Source organism: Vigna unguiculata, chromosome 5 (assembly GCF_037176805.1).
Source record: "Vigna unguiculata cultivar grain cowpea cultivar isolate G323 ecotype 2 chromosome 5, ASM3717680v1, whole genome shotgun sequence".
Classification (NCBI taxonomy): Eukaryota; Viridiplantae; Streptophyta; class Magnoliopsida; order Fabales; family Fabaceae; genus Vigna; species Vigna unguiculata.
This window is the reverse complement of record NC_140796.1, coordinates 45,846,303-45,870,250: the sequence shown is the minus strand read 5'-3', so window position 1 is coordinate 45,870,250 and position 23,948 is coordinate 45,846,303. Positions and strand designations below refer to the sequence as shown.

Here is a 23,948-nt window from a genome sequence, read left to right as displayed (position 1 = left end):
ATTTTCCTATTATGCCAATCTGTTGTTTGCTTTATATATTTTATTAATTATTTGTTAAAACATGTTGTTTGTTTTTTCTTATATGTGAGTTAGCCTTAGTTTCCCGTTTGAGATTCAATACGTAAATTATGTATTGTCCCCGAGTTTTCATTTTGAAAAAATTACATTTTTTTAAAATTAGATATAAGGGGATACAATACTAATAATTTAAATGTATTGAATCTTGAATTGTCCGATTGGACAGTTTAAGAAGATTAATCACTTTCTAGTAATTTATTAGTGCATATATATTTAAAATACATATCTTAAAATTCATGAATATTTGTCAATTGTGTTTTGTATTGATCTTCGGGTGCATATTTGATTGTGGTTTATAATCACTTTCATTTCGTGTATCCTGAAGGCCAATGCGAAATGCTGGCAAAATTTCATGAAATTTAAGATATGTATTTTAAAAGTAATATGTACCAATAAAATAAGGAAAGTGAATCTTCTTAAATGGGATAGGGTCACACCTTGATTACGACGTGAGCATTGATTCAAAGATTACTGAAATTGTTCACGCAATTTCAGTATGGATCGAGATTGGATTAATTTACCACGTATTAGCGCTGAGTATGAGAATGGAGTAGAAGAATTTATAAAATTTGCGCAACGTTATGAGGGGAGAAGTGATGATGAAGTTCAGATGTCCGTGTGTCAACTGTTTGAATGGAAGAAAATTGAATGCAACTCAAGTTAGGGAACATCTTATTTGTGATGGTTTCCTTAAAAGTTATACAATATGGACATGGCACGGCGAATTAATACACATTCCAACTATTTCTCGATCTGAATATCTTGCCAATTCCTCCATGAAAGAGCGACGAGAAGAGCGACGGGAAGAGCGATGTGAAGAGCGATGTGAAGAGCGAGTAGAAGAAGACAATATAGAGGACATGATACGGGATGTTGGCGCAGAAGCTTTTGCACAAGCGCATGTGTATGAGACGATGTTTGTTGATGCGGAAACTCCGTTGTATGTTGGTTCAACTAAGTTCACGCGATTATCAGCGGTTTTAAGACTTATGAATTTGAAAGCGACCAATGGTTGGACAGATAAAAGCTTCACAGAATTGCTCGTGCTCTTGAATGAAATTCTTCCCGAAGGAAATACTCTACCCACTCGAAACTATGATGCCAAGAAAATTCTTTGTCCGATGGGTATGGAGTATAAAAGGATACACGCATGTCCTAATGATTGCATATTATACAGAAAAGAATTTGAAGATTTGAAAAAATGTCCAAAGTGTGGGTCATCACGGTACAAGCAGAAAAGAAACAGTGAAGATAATGGTCAAATAGAGAAGGAAGGATCTGCTTTGAAAGTAGTCTGGTACCTTCCAATCGTGCCTAGACTTAAGCGTTTGTTTGCAAATCCTAAAGACGCTAAAAACCTTAGATGGCATGCAACTGAGAGAAGATGTGACGGACTCCTTCGTCATCCAGCTGATTCAATGCAATGGAAAAATATTGATCAGGAATTTCCCAAGTTCGGTGAAGAATGTAGAAATATTCGTTTTGGCTTAGCTACCGATGGAATGAATCCATTTGGTAATTTAAGTACAAATCACAGTTGTTGGCCTGTTATATTATTCATTTACAACTTATCTCCTGGACTCTGCATGAAGAGAAAATACATGATGTTGTCTATGATGATATCTGGTCCAAAGCAGCCTGGAAATGACATAGATGTATATCTCAATCCTCTAGTTGAAGACTTGAAGGTGTTGTGGGTTGATGGTGTTGAAGTATTTGATGTTGTTGCTTCTGAAACTTTCATGATGCATGCAATGTTATTTTGCACCATTAATGACTTTCCAGCTTATGGTAATTTGTCAGGGTACAGTGTCAAGGGTCATAAAGCATGTCCTATATGTGAAGAAAACACTGCATCTCATCAATTGAAAAATGAAAGGAAGACCGTGTATCTGCGCCATCGAAGGTTTTTACAAGCTAATCATCCTTATCGAAGGTTAAAGAAAGCATTCAATGGACATCAAGAGAATGACAAAGCACCAACTCCATTAACTGGCATTGAAATTCATGAAAAAGTTAATAAAGTACATCATGTATTTGGTAAAACGTCCAAGAAGTCATCTGCATCGAGCCCTTGGAAGAAAAAATCAATATTCTTTGACCTTCCATATTGGTCGAAGTTAGAAGTTAGGCATTGCATAGATGTCATGCATGTAGAGAAGAATGTGTGTGATAGCTTGATTGGTACACTACTCAACATTCAGGGAAAGACAAAAGATGGAGTAAATGCTCGTTTGGATTTGGTTGAAATGAAGATCCGAGAAGACTTGGCACCAAGGGAGGTTGGTAGGCGCACTTATTTGCCCCCTGCATGTTACACTATGTCTAGACAAGAGAAGATAAGTTTTTGCTTATGTTTAAAGAGTGTCAAGGTACCTCAAGGATACTCTTCAAATATTCAGAGTTTAGTGTCCATGCAAGACTTGAAGCTTGTTGGCCTCAAGTCTCACGATTGCCACATCTTAATGCAACAATTGTTACCTGTAGCTATTCGTGGAATTTTACCCAAAAATGTTAGACAAACTATAACGCGTTTGTGTGCATTCTTCTCTTCAATTTGTAGCAAAGTCATTGATCATTTAAAGTTAGATGAACTTCAAGCCGAAATTGTTATCATCTTGTGTCAGCTAGAGATGTTTTTCCCTCCATCATTTTTTGACATCATGGTACATTTACTTGTTCATGTGGTGAGAGAAATCAAGTTTTGTGGACCAGTATACTTAAGATGGATGTATCCCATTGAACGTTACATGAAGATTTTGAAAGGGTATGTGAAAAATCAATATCGTCCAGAAGCTTCAATGATCGAAAGATATATTGCTGAAGAAAGTGTCGAGTTCTGTTCAGATTACATGGCAAAAGCAAAACCGATAGGAGTTCCTCACAGATCATGGTTGAACAGGTGTTCTATAAGTAACAGCATACGAGGTGTGAGTGTGGTTACCAAAAATCGCGAAGAGTTGATGCAAGCACACCTATACATTTTGAACAACACAAATGAGGTAATGCCTTACTTATCTGCACACAAAGTCATTGTGAAAGAGAACAATCCAAGACAATCAGAGAAATGGCATTTAATGGAACATAATAGAACATTCATGCCTTGGTTTAAATCTGAGGTTTTGAAAGATGCGCAATGCTCTGAGACTTTGATGTGGTTAGCAAATGGGTTGAAATTTGATGTCATCTGTTGTACAGGTTATGAAATCAATAATTGCACATTCTATACAAAGTGTCTTGATGATAAAAGCACAGTACAAAATAGTGGAGTCAGTCTTGAAGCCGAGTCGCTACAATTTTCTACATCTAAAGATCAAAATCCCGTAGTAGGATCAATGACATACTATGGTGTAATACAAGAGATATGGGAGGTTGATTATACCATGTTTACTATTCCACTGTTCAAATGTAAGTGGATTGACAATAAGAGTGGTGTCAAAATAGATGAATCAGGAATGACTCTAGTGGATTTTCGAAAGGTGGGTTATCGAGACGAGCCATTTATCATGGCACAACAAGCATCTCAGGTTTTCTATGTTAAAGATCCTGCGTCTGAACATTGGTTTGTCGCTCTTCATGGAAAAAAACAAATTGATCCTAATGAAGAGAATATGAGTGATCTTAATATTGCTGTCACCCATCCATTTAGAAGAACGACAAATATTGATGAAATCCATCTAGTTGATGATGTACATGCAATTCGAGAAGATCACGATGAAGGAATATACATATGACCAATCAATAACTTTATGTATGAATTTCATATTCTTGTTAACATTTAGGTGTTTTGTTAAATAATGTTTTATATATTAATTTGTCAGTTGCTTATTAATGTTTTTTTATGTTTTCATTTCACAGATACATGGCTGAACATACTTCATCAGAGGATGAAGCACCTACTAAGAGACCCACTAGAGGAGCCACTAGGTTGAGAGAGCTCTTAATTAGAAGAGCTAAAGGTCAGAAAACACATGTTGATATTAACGTCGACACTGGTGAACCTAGTGGTCGTTATGGGGACGTCTTCAAAAGCTATTTAGGAATGTTGGCACGAGAGAGAATATCAATCCTTACGCCATCTTTTGATCATGTCACTGAAGTTGATCGGGAAATGATATGGCAAGATTTATTGGTAACTAATATTAATGTTATTAAAGTTATACTTTGACTTTGTTGATAATATGATAAATATTGTTGATGACATTTTCTATATTGCAGCTAACATTTGATATTCCAAATGTGCCGACCTTAAGACAAAAATGTTTGTCATCGGTGGCTGAGAAATTTCGTGGTTTTAAGACCAAGTTGACGTCAAGGTATGTCTTTGGACATAAAAAGAATGAAAATCCATTGTTGAAATACACTTGGATTGATGAAGACACATGGCGTCAGTTTCTTGAGCTTCGCACATCTGAGGGATGGCAGGTATGTTTATTTGAAATCATGAATAGCACAATTGATAATTATGCAAAATTTTAACTAATTCATAAAATGGGTTTTATATGTTACAGGTCAAGAGGAAAAAGGCTCAAAGCATAAGTGCTCAAAATACAAACCCGCACATATTATCTCGTGGTGGGTATAGAAAACTTGAAGAGAAGATAATGACAGAAAAGAAAAAATCTAGGCCCCCACCTTCTGAGGGTGAAGATACTGAGCCTCCTTCACCACCATCACGTCATCAGAAGTGGAAGTTAGCCCGTTTACGCTCATCAGGCAACTACACTTCTGACTCTGCACGAGAAATCTCTGAGAAAATTGTAAGATACAATTCTTATCTAAATTGCTCGTTCATGTTTTATATTGTATTTTGATTTATAAATGTTTTTGTTACCTTGTAGGATTCGTTGGTTGAGCAGACCTCCCAAGGAGGATTCATTCCAGAAGGTCGTCATGACATACTTGCTGCTGCGATTGGACGACCTGAGCACCCTGGACGTGTGCGTGGTGCTAGATCAGGAGTCGGCATACGCCAATTTTTTGGTTCCTCCTCTCGTCAGTCTTCATGCAGTCATGGTGCTGATTATGAACAAAGACTAAAGGAAATGATCACGGCGCAAGTGAGAGAAGAACTAATGCGCCAATTTGAGCATTATGGCATTCGTTCGCCAGTGGATCATCCGCCAGAACTAGACCCATTTGTGCCTCCCACGGGTAAATTTGTTTTTTATAAGTTATGAATTGAATAAATGATATTTAATAAAGTAATTGAATAACATTAATAAATCGTTGGCTCTAACAGGTAGAAGCGGAAAGGGGAGTTGTTCAGCTCCACCCGGGGATGACATGGATGACACTCATCCATGTCAGCTATATATTTGGGATGGTACAAAGAAGACACTAGTGGCTCGTGGAAAAGTATTTGAGGCAGCCACAGTTCTTCATGGCATGGAGTTATCAGAGGATGAGGTTAAGGTCACGGTAGAGGAGGTTCTCATGCCGTATGCTTTAGTTCCTGTGCCAACAGATGAGGTGTATACTGTGGCACAGGCATTCCAGTGTTTCCTCGCCTGGCCTAGAGATTTGGTTGATACTGACCCCCCGGTACAGACTCTTAAACCCACAAATATACTACATTTTTAAGTTTACATGTTTATTATATTCAAACTTAAATTATATTCCATTTTAACTGAAATTGCATCAATATAGGAAAAACCTCAATCAAAGAAGATTCTTCTCTCTTTGGATGATCCTCTTGGTGCATTGCTCCAACTTGCAGAAATCATAGTTGATAAGCCGATGCAGGTTCCTTGGGATGCTAACATTTTTGGGAGAGATCTTGACATCCCACTTTACTTGCATTCCCAAGATGTCTTGGAGCTTGCACGAGGACAAGAAGAACTCAATATTACCATTATTCAATTATGGATGATGTAAGTCTTTTAGTCATTATATATAGTTATTTGATATATTTATGTATTTACTTATATCAAATCAATTTTTGGTTTAGGTATCTGTCTGGTGTCACTGAAACTATGGGGCTGAATGATGTATATGGGTTTATAGACCCCCAACTCACCCATGAAGGCAACAAGTTTGATGACATTCAAGCATATGTGACCAAATGCTTTCAACGTGGAAAAGAAATTTATTTTGTCCCTTATTTTGCTGGGTAAGTCATTTTTGTTAACTTATGAATATAATAAGTCATTTTAATGCATAACAATGAATTTATTTTCTTATCAGGCGTCATTGGCAGTTACTTGTGGTTTCCCTAAGGGAGAACCTTGTTGTGTGGTTTTGCTCTTTGCATCGCCCTCCCCCCAACCATCTTAGACAAGTGATAGATTGGTAAGAACCTCAATATCAATCTTATGAATATGACATGTTATATAAAAATATCCTAACTTATTCCCTATATCATAGTTCAATTGCTGCACATAACATGTTGTTAGGGAGATCAACGGCTAAGGCAAAAGGTCTTGTATGGTGTTCTCTCCAGGTTTGATATTTCTATCCATATCTTCATGATTGTTTGCTTGATTTTCTTCATTAATTAATTGTAACGTTGTTAATATAATGTAGTGTAATAGACAAACCGGCTCATATGAGTGCGGTTACTATATAATGCAATGGATGACAACCACTGTGCGTGCTCGTATTACAACAAATTGGGAATTGGTAATATATATTTGAATTAAAATGAATACTTTGCAATATTTCCTTTTTATATACTAACTTAACTTAATCTATTATTTTGTAGACATTCAAGAGTCCTGCAGCAATTCCCGCAAAGTCCATCAAGTTTGGTAGGATAGCATGTGCCAAATATATAATTGAAATGTACAATACTATTGATTAGAACATGTATCTTGATTGTAAATGATTTGTAATTGTCTTTTAAATGAATTTGAATTGTGGATGTGTTTTAAAATATTTTGTTCTGGTCTATTCTGGTCTGTGCTGAACAAAATTTGCAGGTTTAAATGTGGGAATAACACCAAAACAGAAACTGCATTTAAAAAAAAAACAGAGTATTAGGCCTCGGTTCATACCACAAACGAAGCAAAAAGTGTGCTTTTGGCCTCGGGTGCAACCAAAACCGAGGCCAAAAGGGTATCGAATTTAAAAAATAAAAAATAAAAAAACACCATATGGCCTCGGGTGCAACAAAAACCGAGGCCAAAAAGAGCCCATATGGCCTCGGGTGCAGCCAAAACCGAGGCCAAAAGGGTATCGAATTTTAAAAAAAAAAAAAAACACCATATGGCCTCGGGTGCAACAAAAACCGAGGCCAAAAAGAGCCCATATGGCCTCGGGTGCAGCCAAAACCGAGGCAAAAGGCAGGGTCTATGGCCTCGGGTGCTTGGAAAACCGAGGCAGAAGCGCCCTCTATGGCTTCGGTTCTTAACCGAGACCAAAAGCTATGACCTTTTGGCCTCGCCCCAATATGCTTCGGTTCCCGAACCGGTGCAGAATATTAAAAACAACCGCTGCCAAAGGCCCTTCCTGCACTGGTGCTTATTGTAGAGATCCTACCACACAAATAAACATTATCACGAAAAAATAATTCGCAGGTGCTAGATAGTAAAAGGTAGTCCTAAAGAATACACAAAAAATTATGTGGTTCAATTGAAGTGAACTTCAATTTATGTTTACAAAAGAATTCACTATATACAGATATTACAACTTCACATAGTTTCTCTCTCAACAAACTCTCTCTTAGATATAACTCTCGGACATTAATTTCTACTAAAGCTACAATGTTTTATTTTTAGAGCAAAGACCGTTATAACTCAACACGTAAAACACATTTAAACAGACGACGAAGAAATTAATGTAAACAATACTTTTTATTAAATAACATATAATAGACTCTAGACAATTTCATCATCTAGGATTTAGAAGGTGCTAAGAGACTCGATGGTCTTCTAAATTCATCTCTGCATATTAACATTAGATGATCTAGCACTAATGAGATAGTCTAAGAGTCTTTGATCTTGACTGAATCATTATTCACAATTCCCAATATGGTTTGTACTTCATGATTGTAGACCTCTTCCTCTTTCATTGCATTGTATATTCATATTCCTACTCTTATAATTTCAGTTTGTCATTTTGCACACCGAAAGCTTACTACACTATGACCTCATATTTTTCTGTTGGTTTCTCTACCACACAATAAATAACATAACTATGAAAATCCAATTTGTCGAAACCCCATTTCTAAAATGATATCATGGTTGACTATATTATATGCATGCATGTTTTTTGTTGATATGTTAATCATAGCATAGCTTCTGCAATTGTTAATGATATGATGCTAGAAGCCTAAAACACTGCAAATAATAATTCACCCAAACACCCTAAGCAAATGCATGCAACATGAGTACTGTGTCCTAATTAGTAGGTTTCTCTGAGATTGTTTTCTTGTCTTGCTTCTGCATTATGAGTCATTAAGTGGAGCCATGATCATTCTCTTAATCATAAGGAACTGATTTAGCTTTTTGGTGACTTGATCCACGTTATAGCATGCACATATATATACAGTGTTGGATTCCAATAAGTATTACACCAAATATTTTATATAGCAGTTTTTATATTGCATTCATCAATAACACATTAAAGTCCAACTCAAATTGGTAAAGTTTTGTGCAAAAATAATCTAAAACGCGTTTTGTTTGGTTTAGAGTTTACAAAGTTCTAAACTATGATTAGGTGAAAGCTTCTCTCTCTGTCTCTCTCTCTCTCGTAGTTTCTTTGTTGAAAACCAAATGTTACTGGTATAATTAGTACACATGCACTTGTCAATTGTTGTCCTTATTTTCTTGCATAGACAGGGATGTGTCACTGTTTGACCATTGAATTTTCAACCAGTCTCACTCATTCCAGAAATTGTGCGATTAATCAATGAATAGAGTATCAAATCCTAATTGAGAAGCCTTCACTGAGTTCATTCAGATAATGGATCGGTAACCCGTGCTACAAAGTTGTGTTCAAATTTGCAATTTCTCTGATTTGGAATAGTGTGTGTGACAATTTTTAGATAGTGGAAGTGGCTTTTGTGTCGGACATGTGTTATCTCATATCTATCAGATTAGCAGAATATTCCAAGATGGATTAAACCATGAAACAAAAACATTTAAAGTGAATAACTTTATATTAAAAACATAAGTTCTTTAACTAGTAAAATGGTCTAGTATAGTATGTCAACACATATTTGAAAAATATCCTAAAATGTATTAAGTTAGTTAGGTTTTAAGCTCAAGTTTGAATCTGATAAACCTTCTGTTGAAAATTGAAATAGTAGGTACTACCATTTTGTAAAAATCTTGCCAAGTAAATGATCTTAAACAAAGTAATACCCTTAAAATTTAGTTCTTATTTGAGTTGAAAAGAAAAATTAAATACATGTGGTCATTTCTAATATAAAGAAGAAAAAATGAATTAGTATATATATGTTTAATTTGAGTTTTAATTAATAGGTAAAGAAGGGAAATGAAAAAAAAAAGTGAATTATTTTAGCAATACAAGCATTGAAAATAATAATCTTCAATAGTTTCGAATTATTAAATTAAAAAAGAAAGTATAATAAATATTTTGTTTTATGAATATTAAAATGAGTGTTGAAGGCAAAACGGTCACTATCTGGGCTCTGACTCTCAAAGAGAAAGAAAAGTGTGGGCAGCCTTGAAGTGGGACCCAAATGTCGTCGCACGCCTGCACGCCGCGTGGGGCCTACTCGCTCAAACTTGTTTTCAATTTCTCATTATTTTATTTACATTCTATTTTCAAAAGAAAACACTTGTCTCTAGAAAACTTTTTTTTCCATCAAGAGATAAAAAGAAAACATTTCTTTCTACGTTTCATCAATTGGATGTGCTGTTAGATTTCAAAAAAGACAATTTGACAAAGTGAACAATTTCAATTGTTGACAAAGGGAACAATGTCAATTGTTGACAAATTTGCTTTAGAAGATAAAGTGAACAATTTCAATTGTTGACAAGAAAATTAATAGTTAATATGACATAATAAATCATGAATTTATTGAATATATAAATTAATTTTATCGATGATTAATTCAACTTACTTAATGTTTATTCACTTTATAGGAATCAAGATCGTAAAGACAAAATATAACAAATGATATGTGAAAAATGTAATTAACGAAAGTAGAACAATTTTTTTTTTGAGAGTCATTGTATTAACAAACTATTGGCGTAATTTTTAAAATGATCAATTAATTCAAAACATATTAAATATAATTTTAAAATAAATAATCTTACCGTAAATAAAAAATTATACTTTATGTGGCAATATAATAAGCACATTTTAATTAATTTGTATGGATTGGGCTATTTGAGAGACTATGTTTGGTTACTCTTTTCAATCCTTGTTTTTCTTATGATATAGGGAAAGTTCTTAATAGAAAAGTTAGCTTTATTCTAAATTCCAATTTACATTTTAAGTGATAAGTTGATTTTGAGTAATGTTAAGATTATTAAATGTATATAATTGTTAATTGAATTTATAATTTTGTAAGGTTGTTGAGTGAGAGTTTTTGTCTATGATTTGATGAATTATGACTCAATTTTTGGTTTTAGAATGAGTTTGATATTTGTTGTTGTTTATAGAAGGAGTATATGTGGTGTGCATTGAGATATGAAATATCTGAAATGAAATATGTAAAATTTACTGATAATTTAAATTATATAAATGAATATGTATCATCATATAATAAAGAAATTGATAGAAATTCACATTATTCAAAGGCAAGGAATTATTTATACTCCTCGATGCAAGCAAGGATTAACCAAACATATACTAATTACTGCATATATTTGATTAATTGATGGTAGACATAAGTAAAAATATATGAATGAAATACTTTATTGAATTAATTGGGTACTATGTTAAAAATAATATTTTTTTCATAAAAAAAGCTAAATTTATACCCAAGTTAAAAATAAAATTTTAAAAAGTTAAATAAATAAATCAAAATAAATCTATTTTCTCGATCCATTCAATTTTATCTTCTTTTTTTCTAAAAACTGTGTTTCCATTATTTGTTTGACCGTTTTCGTCACTCCTCCTCTCGATCTTTTCATTTTTTGAATGAAATATATTAGGTATTATTATAAACTTTTACATCTGAATAATATTGACATTCCAATATTCATGCTAATTTTTTCTATTTTTTATCATTGTCACTGACTCACTTATATCTCGTGCTTCAACTCTTGCACTGCCTGTACACTTATAGTCCTAGGCATATACAAAGTCTATCTAGAGCTCACTATCGTGAAACACACACACACACACGTAAGTAGTCAATAAAACAAATTTATATAGATTTCTCTAAAGATGTTAAAATAAATTCTAATCTGTGAAGTAACTACTCGACTCATTATGGGTTCGGGCTGGATTATATTAAAAAAAATTAACATTTTTAAAAATAAGATGAACTGAACCCAGCTCACTTATGTCACAGGTTAAATGGTTCAAGTTGGGTTGAAGGTGAGTTGACCTACTTAATACACTAACCTCTTTTACAATTAATTTTTTTTTGTTATAATTATTTGCTACTTTTAATTATATAGGTTAAAATTTTCATATTTTTAAATGTTAGAATATTATTAAATAATATTTGAATAGTTTGAATATTTAATTAATTTGTTTGTCAAGTTATATACGTTGATACTTTAATCTTTAACTATTATCTTTATAATAATATTTCGAGAATTAGATGAACTTTTTAATTCTAATATTATAAAAAATAAAAATAAATTAAGTCAATTCACTTTCATTATAATGCAATAAATATATAAAGTAGATTGCAAAAAAAAAATAGTAAGCGAGTTAATTCACTAATCCACCCACCTGTGATTAATTGGACAGGATTGCAAAATTTCTGGCTCACCCCTTTTGGCTTAACTCGTAGTGAATCAACATATTAATTTACTTTGACATCCCTAAATTTCTCAATTCACTCTTTATTCATGGATTACAATATGTGAGTTTTCTTGTTAAAACCCCCCAACCATAAATTTGAAGAAAAAAAAGTTATTATAGTTTATCAATCATTTGTTAACATCAAAATCTATTAAAAAATAAAATAATATAAAACATGGAATATTTCATCTAATCCACGATAAAAATTATACTTTACGAAATATAGATAAATTATACCTATTTCTACACTTTTTTAAGTTTTTTTAATTTTAATTTGAAAATAAATTACTCCATTCCAAAAACAAAAAAACATAACCCATAGAAATGAAATTTAAGTCACAGGTGCAATCTTTCAAAAATAAAAAAGCAGATTCATAAAAGAATATAATGAGTTTACTAACATGCTAAGTATAATATAAGAGTTCATTGAATTAGATAATATTTCATCATGAAAGCGAACAAGTGTGGGGTTAGTTCAATCAAAAGTCATTGTTCAAACCTCAACTCTCCGAAGATTCTCATTACTAATTTTGTTTTTCAATTTTAATTAATTTGCAAATTCTCTCGTCTAAATCAAATCATCTCTAAGTTGTTTTTCATTTGTTTTGTTTTAATCATGGTTAAATATGTTTTAGTCCATTAGCTTTGAAGTACGTAAAATAAATTTAACAAAATTTGGTTTAAAAAACTAAATTCACGCATTTCTAATGTTGGGAGATTAAATTGATTCAAATTTTTGAAAAAGTATTCTCTACTTTGGAATGTGTTTTGTCACGATTTTGTCTTTAAAAGATGTCTCTAAAGATGGAAGGAGAGGATATTTAAACCGTCTTACACCTCGACTTTTAATTTAAGTGATGTGCGTCTATTGATTGCAGTAAAAACACTTATACTTACCTCAAGGTAGTTAAAATCGAGATTATGATTAAGATACTGAGGAATTCATATAATTATAAATAATAACATCAATAGTAGATCTCACCTTTTATAATATATATATATATATATATATATATATATATATATATATATATATATATATATATGTGTGTGTGTGTGTGAAAATAATTATTCGATTTTAGTACGAGTAGAAATTAATCAAATTTTGGAAATTAATCGAATTTTGGCTCTATACCAAATTATGGTGACAAAATTAAAAAAATTATAATTGTATTAAATTTTAATTGGAAATTATTGTGTTACAACTGGCTGGTTGTGTGGCTGACAACACATAAAATAATATAAAATTTTAATTATTCACAAAAAAAGTATGAACAGCTAATGCAACCGAAAAAAAAAATGATGATTTGAACGATTTTACGATTTTGTTCGACAATTATACCGATCATACTGTATTACGATTATGCGTGAGATCTGACTCATAAATACTATATAAAATCGTAAGATCTTATGATTTTATAATTTAAATCTCGATTTTAACCCTCTTTCCATCTATAAATCTTATTTTTATTTTATTTTTATTATTACGTGAGTAATTCAAGTTTATATTTGAAAATCAATAAAAATTAAAATTAAGTAAAATGGTAACGTAAAGGAAAAACCTACAAACTATTATTAATGTTTTCTTCATATGAATTGACTCGTAACTTGTGTAAAATATCTCAAGTTACTATGTGTACTGGAATAAGAATCCAACATATAATAATGTTTGTTATTTTAAATTTTATTATTATTAACAGTTTCACCACACAACTGCACCCAGTAGACATGAAGCAATAACGAAAGACGAAAGCAGAACCCTTGAACTCTCAACTCCTTTTTCTTTTATGTAATCATATTGTCATTAATCTAATAAATATTATTAGGTCAACAACACGTATATATATGTACTTAATGCAAAATACACTGTTACGCCAGTTAAATCTCGAAAAAGGAGAAGTTAGACTTAAAAAGCATCTTTATGATGTAATTAGGGCGTGCTTAAACATCTTTGCATTACCCAAAACCTGTTTAAACCATATAATGAAGCTGACTTGTTTTCATGATTACCCCAGTGTTCAATTAGGTCATCATCATGTAACAAACTTTACATAGGTCAACGTATTTTTTATTTTAAAACATCAAAAATTAGGTTTATAAAAAACAAAAAAGTTGACTAGTTTAAAGATTAAAGCAACAATACACCACCCAACAAGCTATTTATTGCGATACTTATAAATTTCTTAGTGCTGATTTACTAGTAAATATTACATTGACTTATTTTTAGTTTTTGTACCACTTTTGACCTAGTCATTAAGTCAATGTTTTTTTATTTTAAATTGAAGACTTTTGTTTTTTGCAGTCTACGACACGCAAATTTGTTTTATTAATGTTTTTAAAACATTAAAAACCATATAAAATAGTAAAAGGTTATCTCATTGAATTCTTAGATTTTATAGTTATAAGAGATTTAAAAATGTAATTAAATATGTTTTTTAACACCTGAATTTTCATTAAAAAATATTTATTTTTATCTTAAACTTTAATATATTTTAGTCTTTAAAAATTTAATAAATAGATATAATCTTTTTAATTTAGTTATGTTAAATTTTCTGACATATAAAACATATTTATAATTGACATTAAAACAAAAATACAATAAACATTATAAATAACTTAAATACTAATATAAAACATGTATAATATATCAAAGAAAAATTTAACATAATTTAATTAAAAAATTATATATATATATTTTTTAAATTTGACACTAAAATATATCAAAATTTAAACATAAATAAATTTTAATTTTAACTCAAATTTAAAATATTTAACGGCGGAAAAAAGGTATGATTACTGTTACTGAAATTCACAAGAAGATGCCATCAATGAAGGAAAAAACAAAGGAAGAAAAGTAAACTGGCATTGCAGGAAATAATCATTGGCAAGAGCGTCTTCACCTTTTTCTTTTGTTTGGCATTCTAATTTAAAGGAAAAAACAAAAGCTCATATGGTTATATATTTATACTTTTTCGTCATAGAATATAAATAGGTAATATATGAATAAAAAAGAAAGTAATTTTAATAGTAAAGTAATATTTTATACTTTTAAATGACTAGTTTAGTCATTAACCTTTTTCACAAATCTGTGGTGGCAATATAGATAAATCTGGAGAAGTGGTTTGACAAAAAGTTAACAACACAGTGATGCTTAAAGTACAATTAATAGAATCCTTGGGAAAAAAAAAAGAAAAAAAAAGAAAAAAAAAGGAAATAAAAAAAATGTAACCTAACTCAACAAAAATAGTTAAAAGCAAAACTTCTATAGAATCCTAGAAGAGGCAACCTGGGATGAGTCAGGCCAGTCCAATAATACATGCTTTTTTCAATTATTTTGAAAAACAAAGTACTAGTTATATTTTCAACTTCTATTATGAAAAAGTATACGTGATTTATGATATTTTTATCTTCTTTTTTTTTTTTTGTTAAAAGGGGAAAAAAAGGTTATGCATACCTATGTAAAAATGATTTGTTTTTACAATAATTATCTTTAAAATTATATTTACGTTTCTTATCGATTGATGATATAAAAATTTTTAATTATTAAGCCTCGAAACTATTTTCTTTTTAGTTTGACTGCAAAATAGCATACTCTTGTTTGAGTAGAAAATATTCACAGAAATACTAATAATGACCCTTTTTTTATTAAATTGACAAACAAAACAGCACATCTGTAATATAATAAAAAAAATATGGAAATTATGTGGCAATTAAACCAAAATTTCGTGAAATTAGACCACGGAGAAAAAAAAAATTCAAATCTATTTCTATTAATGAGACTAACTAGTCTATTTTGTAGGATTTGTATTCCAAAAAAAGCTTTGTTTTGTATATAGAAATGTGAACGAATTAACTGTTTGTTGATTTGAAATTGTTTTTAAAATTTACTTCTCGAGTCTTCAATTATTTCTTTTTATCCTTTTGATACTGTGTAAGCTTTTGCTTTTGTATGATTGATTGAGTTTATTTAATTATTATTTACTCTTTTAATATGTCTACTATTTTTACATTAATTATTTATTTTTAACTTTTTAAACATTTTTCAACATTAATTTTATATTTAATTTTAATCAAATAAAAGTACCAACATTTTTCATCACAATTTTTTTGTATAATAAATATTGTTCCGCTTTGTTTAATCAAATCCTACAGTTAGTTTCCCAAAAATTGTTTATGAATGCCAAGTTTTTAAATTCGAAACACAAAATTATAAAAGAGACAAGTTCCCCACTTTTTCTTTTTCTACGTTCCAATATTTATGTTAGAGATCATGAATATAATATCCCTAAATTTTATTTATATACATCATAAAAAGATTATTAAATAATAATTAACTAATTACTAACTATTTGTTGATTCTAAATTTCTAATTCTTAATTAATGACTAATTTAGAATTAATAACAATAATGTAAATGTAATTAAAGTTATTGATCAATTTATATTTTAATTCAAAAATCAATTATAACTTTTAATTAATAATAAAGACTATTTTAGATACCAACAATTTTTAATTTATAAAATAATTTACAACTCAATGAATATAATGATTAATTATTTTTTATGTTTAATTTAGTTGTTATTTAATGATATTTTTTGTAAAAATAATATTTAAATGTTTTCAATAAAATTCACTTTTACTCACAAATTGTAGTTTAGACGGTCAACAACATAAAAAAATAAAAAGAAAAATAAAAATAACTTATAAAATAATGATAATAATAATAATTTTAATTAAGTTTTAAGTAATTCATACATTTTAATGTCTATAATTGAGTCTTTATTAAAAAAATTATCTATATACTCAATTTCTTTTATACTTTTCATTTCATTTTTGTTATTTAATTTATTCGTTAATTGGTTATTTGTCTCACCATTTTAGTTACTTGTATACACATTAAAAAGTGTAAGGTTTTTAAATTAATATAAAATGATATTGTCAAAAAGTAACACATGACTTGTAATGGAGAAGAAGCTATCATCATTGTAAGTAAAAACTCAATTAATCTTTTAATATACAATAAATTGAAAAAGAAAAATAGAGATTCTTAGAAATACTATAATTTAAGAAGAATTTAATTCTTAATTAATGATAATATATAATAAGTAAAAAGCCAAATTGGTTTTCAAAAAAAAAAAAAAATGAAGATGTAATTAAATTCCAGTGTCTTATCAATGACCCGTTTGAATTATGAAAGTGTCAACCATAATCCGGTTAGTCAGTTACTCTTCTCATTCATTCATTCATTCATTTATGCACTTTCTCTCTTCGGCTGCCATTAATATAAATACTGAGAAGTAGCGAACCGTTTTCCATTCATTTTTCTCAAACTCAACCCTCACAACAAAACACAACACCCTTTGAAGAATCTGATGCACTCCTTATAGCACCATACTTTAACACAAAATTTCTAGTTTATAGATACACAGTGGAGGCTCAACCAAACAACATTTCTTGGATTCTTCAACCATGGCAGATGATCAATTTCAGGCAAGTGGAAACTGGTGGGACACAGCAAGAAACGTGAGGTATGAAAGCGGAGCGTCACAGTCATCTTCCTCTGCCATCACCAACATAAACAACTTTGCTTGGCAAGCTTCAGATATGGCGGACATGAAGCCAAGGTCTTCCATGGATTCTTCTTCTGTGGTTTTTCATGACTCACAGAATAAGCTTCAACCCCCAGATTCTACAACTTCCACTGACCCCAACTTGCATATGATGGGTCTGGGCCTGTCATCCCAAGCCATGGATTGGAATCAAGCATCTTTGTTGTAAGTGCATGCAATCTGTGTAAAGTGGAACCCAACCAAACCAACCCACTAAAAAAGAACACATTTTCGTCGCTTTTGTTATATATTTATAACTTTGGAAACTAATATCTTTAAAAATCAGATTTTTAACTGAGTCAAATAACATGGTGTGTGATCTATGTAGCAGGTATCAGAAAAGGCTTTTATTCTTGTTATTTTCAGCATGATATAGAGAATAGAGTAAATGGTTTATCAATCTTCAAGGGATATTTATGTTGTGACTTTGTTGTTGTTGTTGTTGTTGTGTTTGTTCGATGGTGATAGACGAGGGGAGAAGGGTACAGAGAATAGTTTCAGATCGATGTTGCAAGAGAACTTGAGCTCATCAAGAACAAATTTTCAGCAAGAGACTGGGGTGGAGTTGTCTCAGCAAGTTCAGTGGAGGTCAGAGAAGATGTTCTCTGCAGAATCTTCAAGCAATGAGTTCAAGCAAGTGAATAGGGGTTTCTCGTTGGATCAAAGCAAGTTTAGTCCACAATATAGTTCTGGGGACAGCACAGTGACAAGCCAAGGGTTACCCTCTTCTAACTTTCAGATGGATTCCTCAGCCTTATATGGGACCCCTTCAATATTGCAAGGACTATTGGGACCTGATCACAATAACCAACAACAACCTTCTTCCTTTGAGAACCGCTCCATGAGTTTCCCATACCCAACAACATATGGATTAAACTCTAATAATGAGTTAATCCCTTCCTGGTCCAAAGTTCCTCAATTTTTGAGAGGTTCACCTCCAAAACAACCACCCAATAACCAGCTCCATTTCACTAACAACGCACCCTTTTGGAACGCTTCTGAGGCTGCAAACTTCAAAGATGTTCGCTCCAGCTTCTTCCCTTCATTGCAACCCCCCTTCTCTACGCCAAATTTTGAAGTACAGTCAAAGGTATATACTATTGCTATTACTACTACTACAAAACATGAGCACATAGTTTAGAAATATGATGTGTATTAGATATGGTATTAGGGTTTAATTGAAGTACTGCATTGGATGTTGTGTAAAGTAAAGTTTAGATTTAATTGATAGAGGCATGGTTTTAATTTGCAGAATATATCTGAAGTTAGGGAGTCTGGTAATGTGGGAAAGAAAAGTGGGAATGAGCCAGCACCCAAAAGGACCCGTAACGAAACACCATCTCCTATGCCAGCTTTTAAGGTACAATAAGTGCAACTAACCTTTTAACAAGAAGGGAAAAAGCTTTAAACTTTTTATCTTTATCTTTATTTCTTTCCTTTGAATCCATAAACATGGATGTGAACCTGTAATTCTACTTTCTTGCCTCTTAGGTGAGAAAAGAGAAGATGGGGGACAGAATCACTGCACTCCAACAATTGGTGTCGCCTTTCGGAAAGGTGGGCTTCCAATAAAATTTATTAAGTTATGATCATTTCATTTGTGAATTTATATGTGATATATAATAAGTGCGGATAAGGAAAATAAATAAATGATCATAGCAGTTTTGATAATGCTGCTGCTTTATTATTATAGATTATAGATAAAAGATTAAAACTCTGTTGTATATTGTGTCAGACTGATACAGCCTCAGTGCTCTCTGAAGCCATTGAATACATCAAATTCCTCCACGAACAGGTCACTGTAAGTCCCATAACCCATTAAGATATTCCTATTAAAAAACTAGAAATAGTGGCAAGATTTTCATCTTCTAGCTACGTTTTTTCGTTTTTCTTTTTCTGCAGGCCTTAAGTACACCGTATATGAAAAGTGGAGCTCCAATACAGATTCAACAGGTACCATACGTACGTTCATAAAGATACTGCAATTAAGTCTCTTATTTCTTTCTATGAATCTCTAAATGAATATAGTGATAGCTAGTTCTAAATTTCACTTTAGTTAGAATCCTGATATTTTTAACGTCGTTGTTATAGTTTTTCTTCACTCCATTAAGCATTAAAAAGTTTCTCAGTTTGCATGAACTTTGTTTAACAGAAGGTAAACTATTTGTATAACTATTATACTAAATATATAGTGTAAGTATATCAAATTTCTATACAAACAAAGTTATTTAGTTAAACTGTTAATCGAATAATTATAAACATACATATACTTTATCTTTCTTTTCATTATGCATTTGATCTTTACATCTTTCTCCTCTTTTCTTATCTCATATCTATTATGTTTTTCTTCTTTTTTGTTCTTACATGTCTTATATCCATTGTAATGTTGAATCATTGTTATATCATGTGTTTTTGCACAATGCACTCATTGTACAAGACTTTTTTTTGTCTCTCTTCTCTTCAAAAAGAGGGTAAAAAGAAGAAAAAAATGTGAAATAAGCATTACTCTAATAGGAAGGAAAAGGAAAGAGATAGGAAAGGGCGAGTAAGATGGAGATAAGAAAAAAAAAGATGCAGATTTGATTCTGAGGCACTGATGCTGATAACCTTTTTCCAAATTTGGCAAATTATAATGCAATTTTTTGGCTTTTGATGCAGAATTCTGGTAAATGTAAGGAAACTGAGGGACCAAAGCAGGATCTAAGAAGCCGAGGGCTATGCTTGGTGCCTGTTTCGAGCACATTCCCAGTAACTCATGAAACCACAGTGGATTTTTGGACACCAACATTCGGAGGAGCTTCGAGATAGCAATAATAATAAGGGTAAAATGTGTTTTAACTCTGAAATTTTTTGGTGAAAAGTTGTTTTAGTGGATGTTTTTTAAAGAATGATGATTGTGGTCTTTGTGGTTTTATAATTGATGAATTTCATCTTGTTTGTGAAACCTGAGGGATGAAATTCAGCAATTATAAAAGTTAGAAGGACCAAGAGTTTGGAATGAAATTAAAGAAGTTAAAACACATTTTGCCCTAATAATTATAATAATATAGATGGATGGAGAATTGGGACACGGAAGCAATATCCTGCAAGTAGGTAGCTAGGACATGCATGTACCTTGTCACACACCTGGCCAAGTTGGGAATGATATGATGAAAGAAAAGAGAAACAAGAAAGAGGACACGGAAGGCCACATAAATATGTAAAGGTAGTTAGTTCTGGTGGAGAGTGGAAAAGATGTATAAAAAAGAGACGAGGGAAAATGTGTTTGAAAGAGAAAGAAAGGGAAATGACCCTTCAAAAGATAGCCATTGTTGGACCAACTACATTCAGAATTATGCAGTGTTTGGGAAAATATTGGGACCATTGGGAGCAGAATAAGTTGTTGTAATAATTGCAGAATTGTGCTTAGAATAGTGGGATTAATTAAGCATGACAAAAAAAATGCTGAATATACAGAACAAAGTTCTTACTTCCAAGACTAAACAAGAGGGAGAGAAAAATTGTTGTTGTTATAGCAGAGAGATGATGATAAAGGAGCTTTATTATTTGTTGTTGCTATATTGTGAATAGAGCTGGCACTACCTACCTTTAACTCAAGAGAAAAAGGAATTTAATTGAGAGAATCATTGGAGTATAGAACACAAGAGTGAGTGAAGGGATGCGTCATTTGATTGGAAACCTCACTTTTTATTTGTTTATGTCTTTGGAATAAGTAAGTGGAAGTCAGAAGCTGGCCCACACCCCCCCCTTTTAGGGTTTTTTAATTTTTTTCAAATCAAATGTTTTTATTTTTCACAAAGATTAATTAGATATTTATGTGTTGAAGATGCTTTTTCACATGCTTTTGTGCTTTATACCGAATGGCCACATACATGGCCTTCCATTGGAAGTATGTGTACAAAGAAGACCAAATTCATAAATATTTATATCCTCTTCGGACTTCTGGATTAGGACTCATAGCTCCTCTCATTTGTGCCTGTCATTATCTACTTCTTCTTTCTACCAAAAATCAACACCACCCCCCAAAATTTCAAAATCAATATTTATGTGTACCTTAGGTTTAAAGAGAAAGGACATTTTCTACTTAGAATCACCCCTAAAGCTTCGCTCGTTAGGGCCTGTTCGTTCTATTTTATAATCAATTCTTTTCATTACCTACACTTCCTAATATAAAACCTATATCTAAAATGAATTTAAACACACATATTCCACACTCTAATTAATCTTAATTATTCAAATCAATCATCTCTAACTTTCAACCAAAACAGGAGCTTAGTTTAGCTGATCTGTCATAATATTGTTTGTCCACTGCACTTTTTTACTCATAAATTTAATCTACAGATAACCAAGTGTTATTCTTCCTTTTCTTGTATTATATTTAGGAAAACAATGACAAAATAGCAGAAAAAGAGAATATGATACCATTGTCTTGAGATTTAAAATCTGCATGATTGGTATATCTTTAAACCCAGCAACTTTTTTTAGGGTTCTGCAGCTATTGGCCACAGATATTTCAAATGGTACCCTTCTGATTAGAACTACTTAACTAAATAATCTTACTTTCTACCTTCTCATAGAACATGCAAAGAAGGAGCATCATAGCATTTTAATCTTTGTCATAGTAAACTAATTAAGTTGATTAATATTAGCCTATGCAACTCCACACAACATTTTTTATAAGCCTTAATTACTTTCAACAAAATCTGTCTCCATTATGCGATTCATTTGCTTCTTCTTTGGCTGTATAGTATTCCAATGAAGGAATAACAGAAATAATTTTTTAGCAGTATATTATTTTGCACCTTTTTTTGCTTTAACGGAAAAGAAAATTCGTTTAATTGTTTATAATAGTATATGTCGCATAATTCTGTAACATGATTGATAATCAACGAAAGTCATTGATACCAAAGTTTGTGTATAGATAGATACAAAGGGAAGGAATATAATCATCAAATTATTTTAGCGTATGTATGTATATATCAACAACTGTCTAAGGATTCCACAATTTTATGAAAATGATTACGTTGGTTTTGAAAATTGTAGAAGCAAAGAAGAGAATGTGCTTAATTATGTGTAACATATTGCATGATTAGAGTGCATAATATGACATGAGTTGTGTAAGATTCCATTCCAAGTTTATTTTCTGCGCGTCATGTGTAAATGTCAGGTTTGTTCATCATGCTTGAAAACGACCGTGTCATCGGAATCCAAAAAAAATGAAGTTGCTGCTGAAATTCATGAGTGTGGCTAGGTTAGCTAGTTGAGAAAAGATATGAGGGCAGACACTTTTTGTCATGAAATGATGGAACAAGATGCTGCAAAGCCAGAATTAGAAACCCCTTGATGCATACTAATGATATAGCAAGGGAAAAAGAAAATTAGAGCAAACTGGACCAAAACTGAAACACCAAAATTATCTCACGTCACACTGGATTTCATTCACAACAAAGAGAAAGGACCACATCAATGTTCTTCTTTCGTTAGAATATTTTTTTTTCCTGTGTAGCATGATACTAACACGACATTTAACACGATATGGATATGGACTTTTTGATACGTATAATTCTCAAAATGTAGGATACGTATTAGATTATCATGAATTATTTAAATTAACAATCTAAGATTCATGTACTCAAAATCATATATAGTCTAAATATTCGTGATTATATAAGTTTTGTTCTTTATTTTATCAAAAAATTATATCATAAATTTGAGTTTTTAAAAAATCCTTGCATCTGTCTTTGTTAACATAATGTTGAAACGATGACAAAATTATGTTAGAAACAAAAGAATATCTTTTGAATTGAACACTTTATCTATACATGTCCATAAAAGACGGATCCCAGCTTCATAGATTCTTTCAATACATTACTCATAATTATTTTTTTTTCTGTATTAATCACCTATTTTATATATTTATTTCAATCTAATGCATAACTACTATTTTTATTTTGTGGTAAAGGAACTAAGAAATCAATGAAAATGGAACTGAGAATTAGTGGGGGATGGGATAAGATGCCAATTTAAACGTCGTAATCTCATCAAATCGCTTTCAACAAAGAATTTAAGATGGCTAATTTATCTTTAGTGTAACCCAAACCGACAAGATATTTATTATAATGTACTATACTCTGGCATAAAGATATATCAAACGAACAAAAAGAACTTTTTTAACGCGAATTTGAGAAAAATATATATCGAGGTGTAATTGTTTGCTTTGAATTGGTAACTTTGGTATTACCCATACACACTGCTACTTTTCTGATCTCTTGGCATGAACAAATTGTTTGTTGTGGCCATAGATTCATATTAATTTTTTCACGGATACTTAATCATTTACAAGAGAATAATAAAGCCGATTTTGAACTCA

General features: G+C 31.3%; 2 protein-coding genes across 7 annotated transcripts; both read left to right on the top strand.

The window, feature by feature from the left end:
• Positions 1 to 4,534: 4,534 nt before the first annotated feature.
• LOC146886482 (uncharacterized) lies at positions 4,535 to 5,785 on the top strand. The gene is made up of 3 exons (XM_085672983.1): positions 4,535 to 4,838; positions 4,920 to 5,232; positions 5,321 to 5,785. Exons 1-3 carry the CDS (start codon positions 4,581 to 4,583, stop codon positions 5,659 to 5,661), a joined length of 912 nt encoding a protein of 303 aa, XP_085529109.1. The 5' UTR covers positions 4,535 to 4,580; the 3' UTR covers positions 5,662 to 5,785.
• Positions 5,786 to 17,230: 11,445 nt separating this feature from the next.
• Positions 17,231 to 23,249, top strand: LOC114185366 (transcription factor bHLH123-like). 6 transcript variants are annotated; one of them, XM_028073049.2, is made up of 8 exons: positions 17,231 to 17,743; positions 18,047 to 18,668; positions 18,831 to 18,938; positions 19,070 to 19,135; positions 19,314 to 19,379; positions 19,481 to 19,540; positions 20,237 to 20,400; positions 22,746 to 23,249. In XM_028073049.2, exons 1-7 carry the CDS (start codon positions 17,439 to 17,441, stop codon positions 20,384 to 20,386), a joined length of 1,377 nt encoding a protein of 458 aa, XP_027928850.1. In that variant the 5' UTR covers positions 17,231 to 17,438; the 3' UTR covers positions 20,387 to 20,400; positions 22,746 to 23,249. The 6 variants fall into 6 exon arrangements, with proteins under 6 accessions (XP_027928850.1, XP_027928849.1, XP_085530109.1 ...); XM_028073048.2 differs by lacking the exon at positions 22,746 to 23,249 and adding an exon at positions 20,629 to 21,528; XM_085673983.1 differs by lacking the exon at positions 22,746 to 23,249 and having other exon boundaries at positions 19,314 to 19,373; positions 20,237 to 21,528.
• Positions 23,250 to 23,948: the final 699 nt, after the last annotated feature.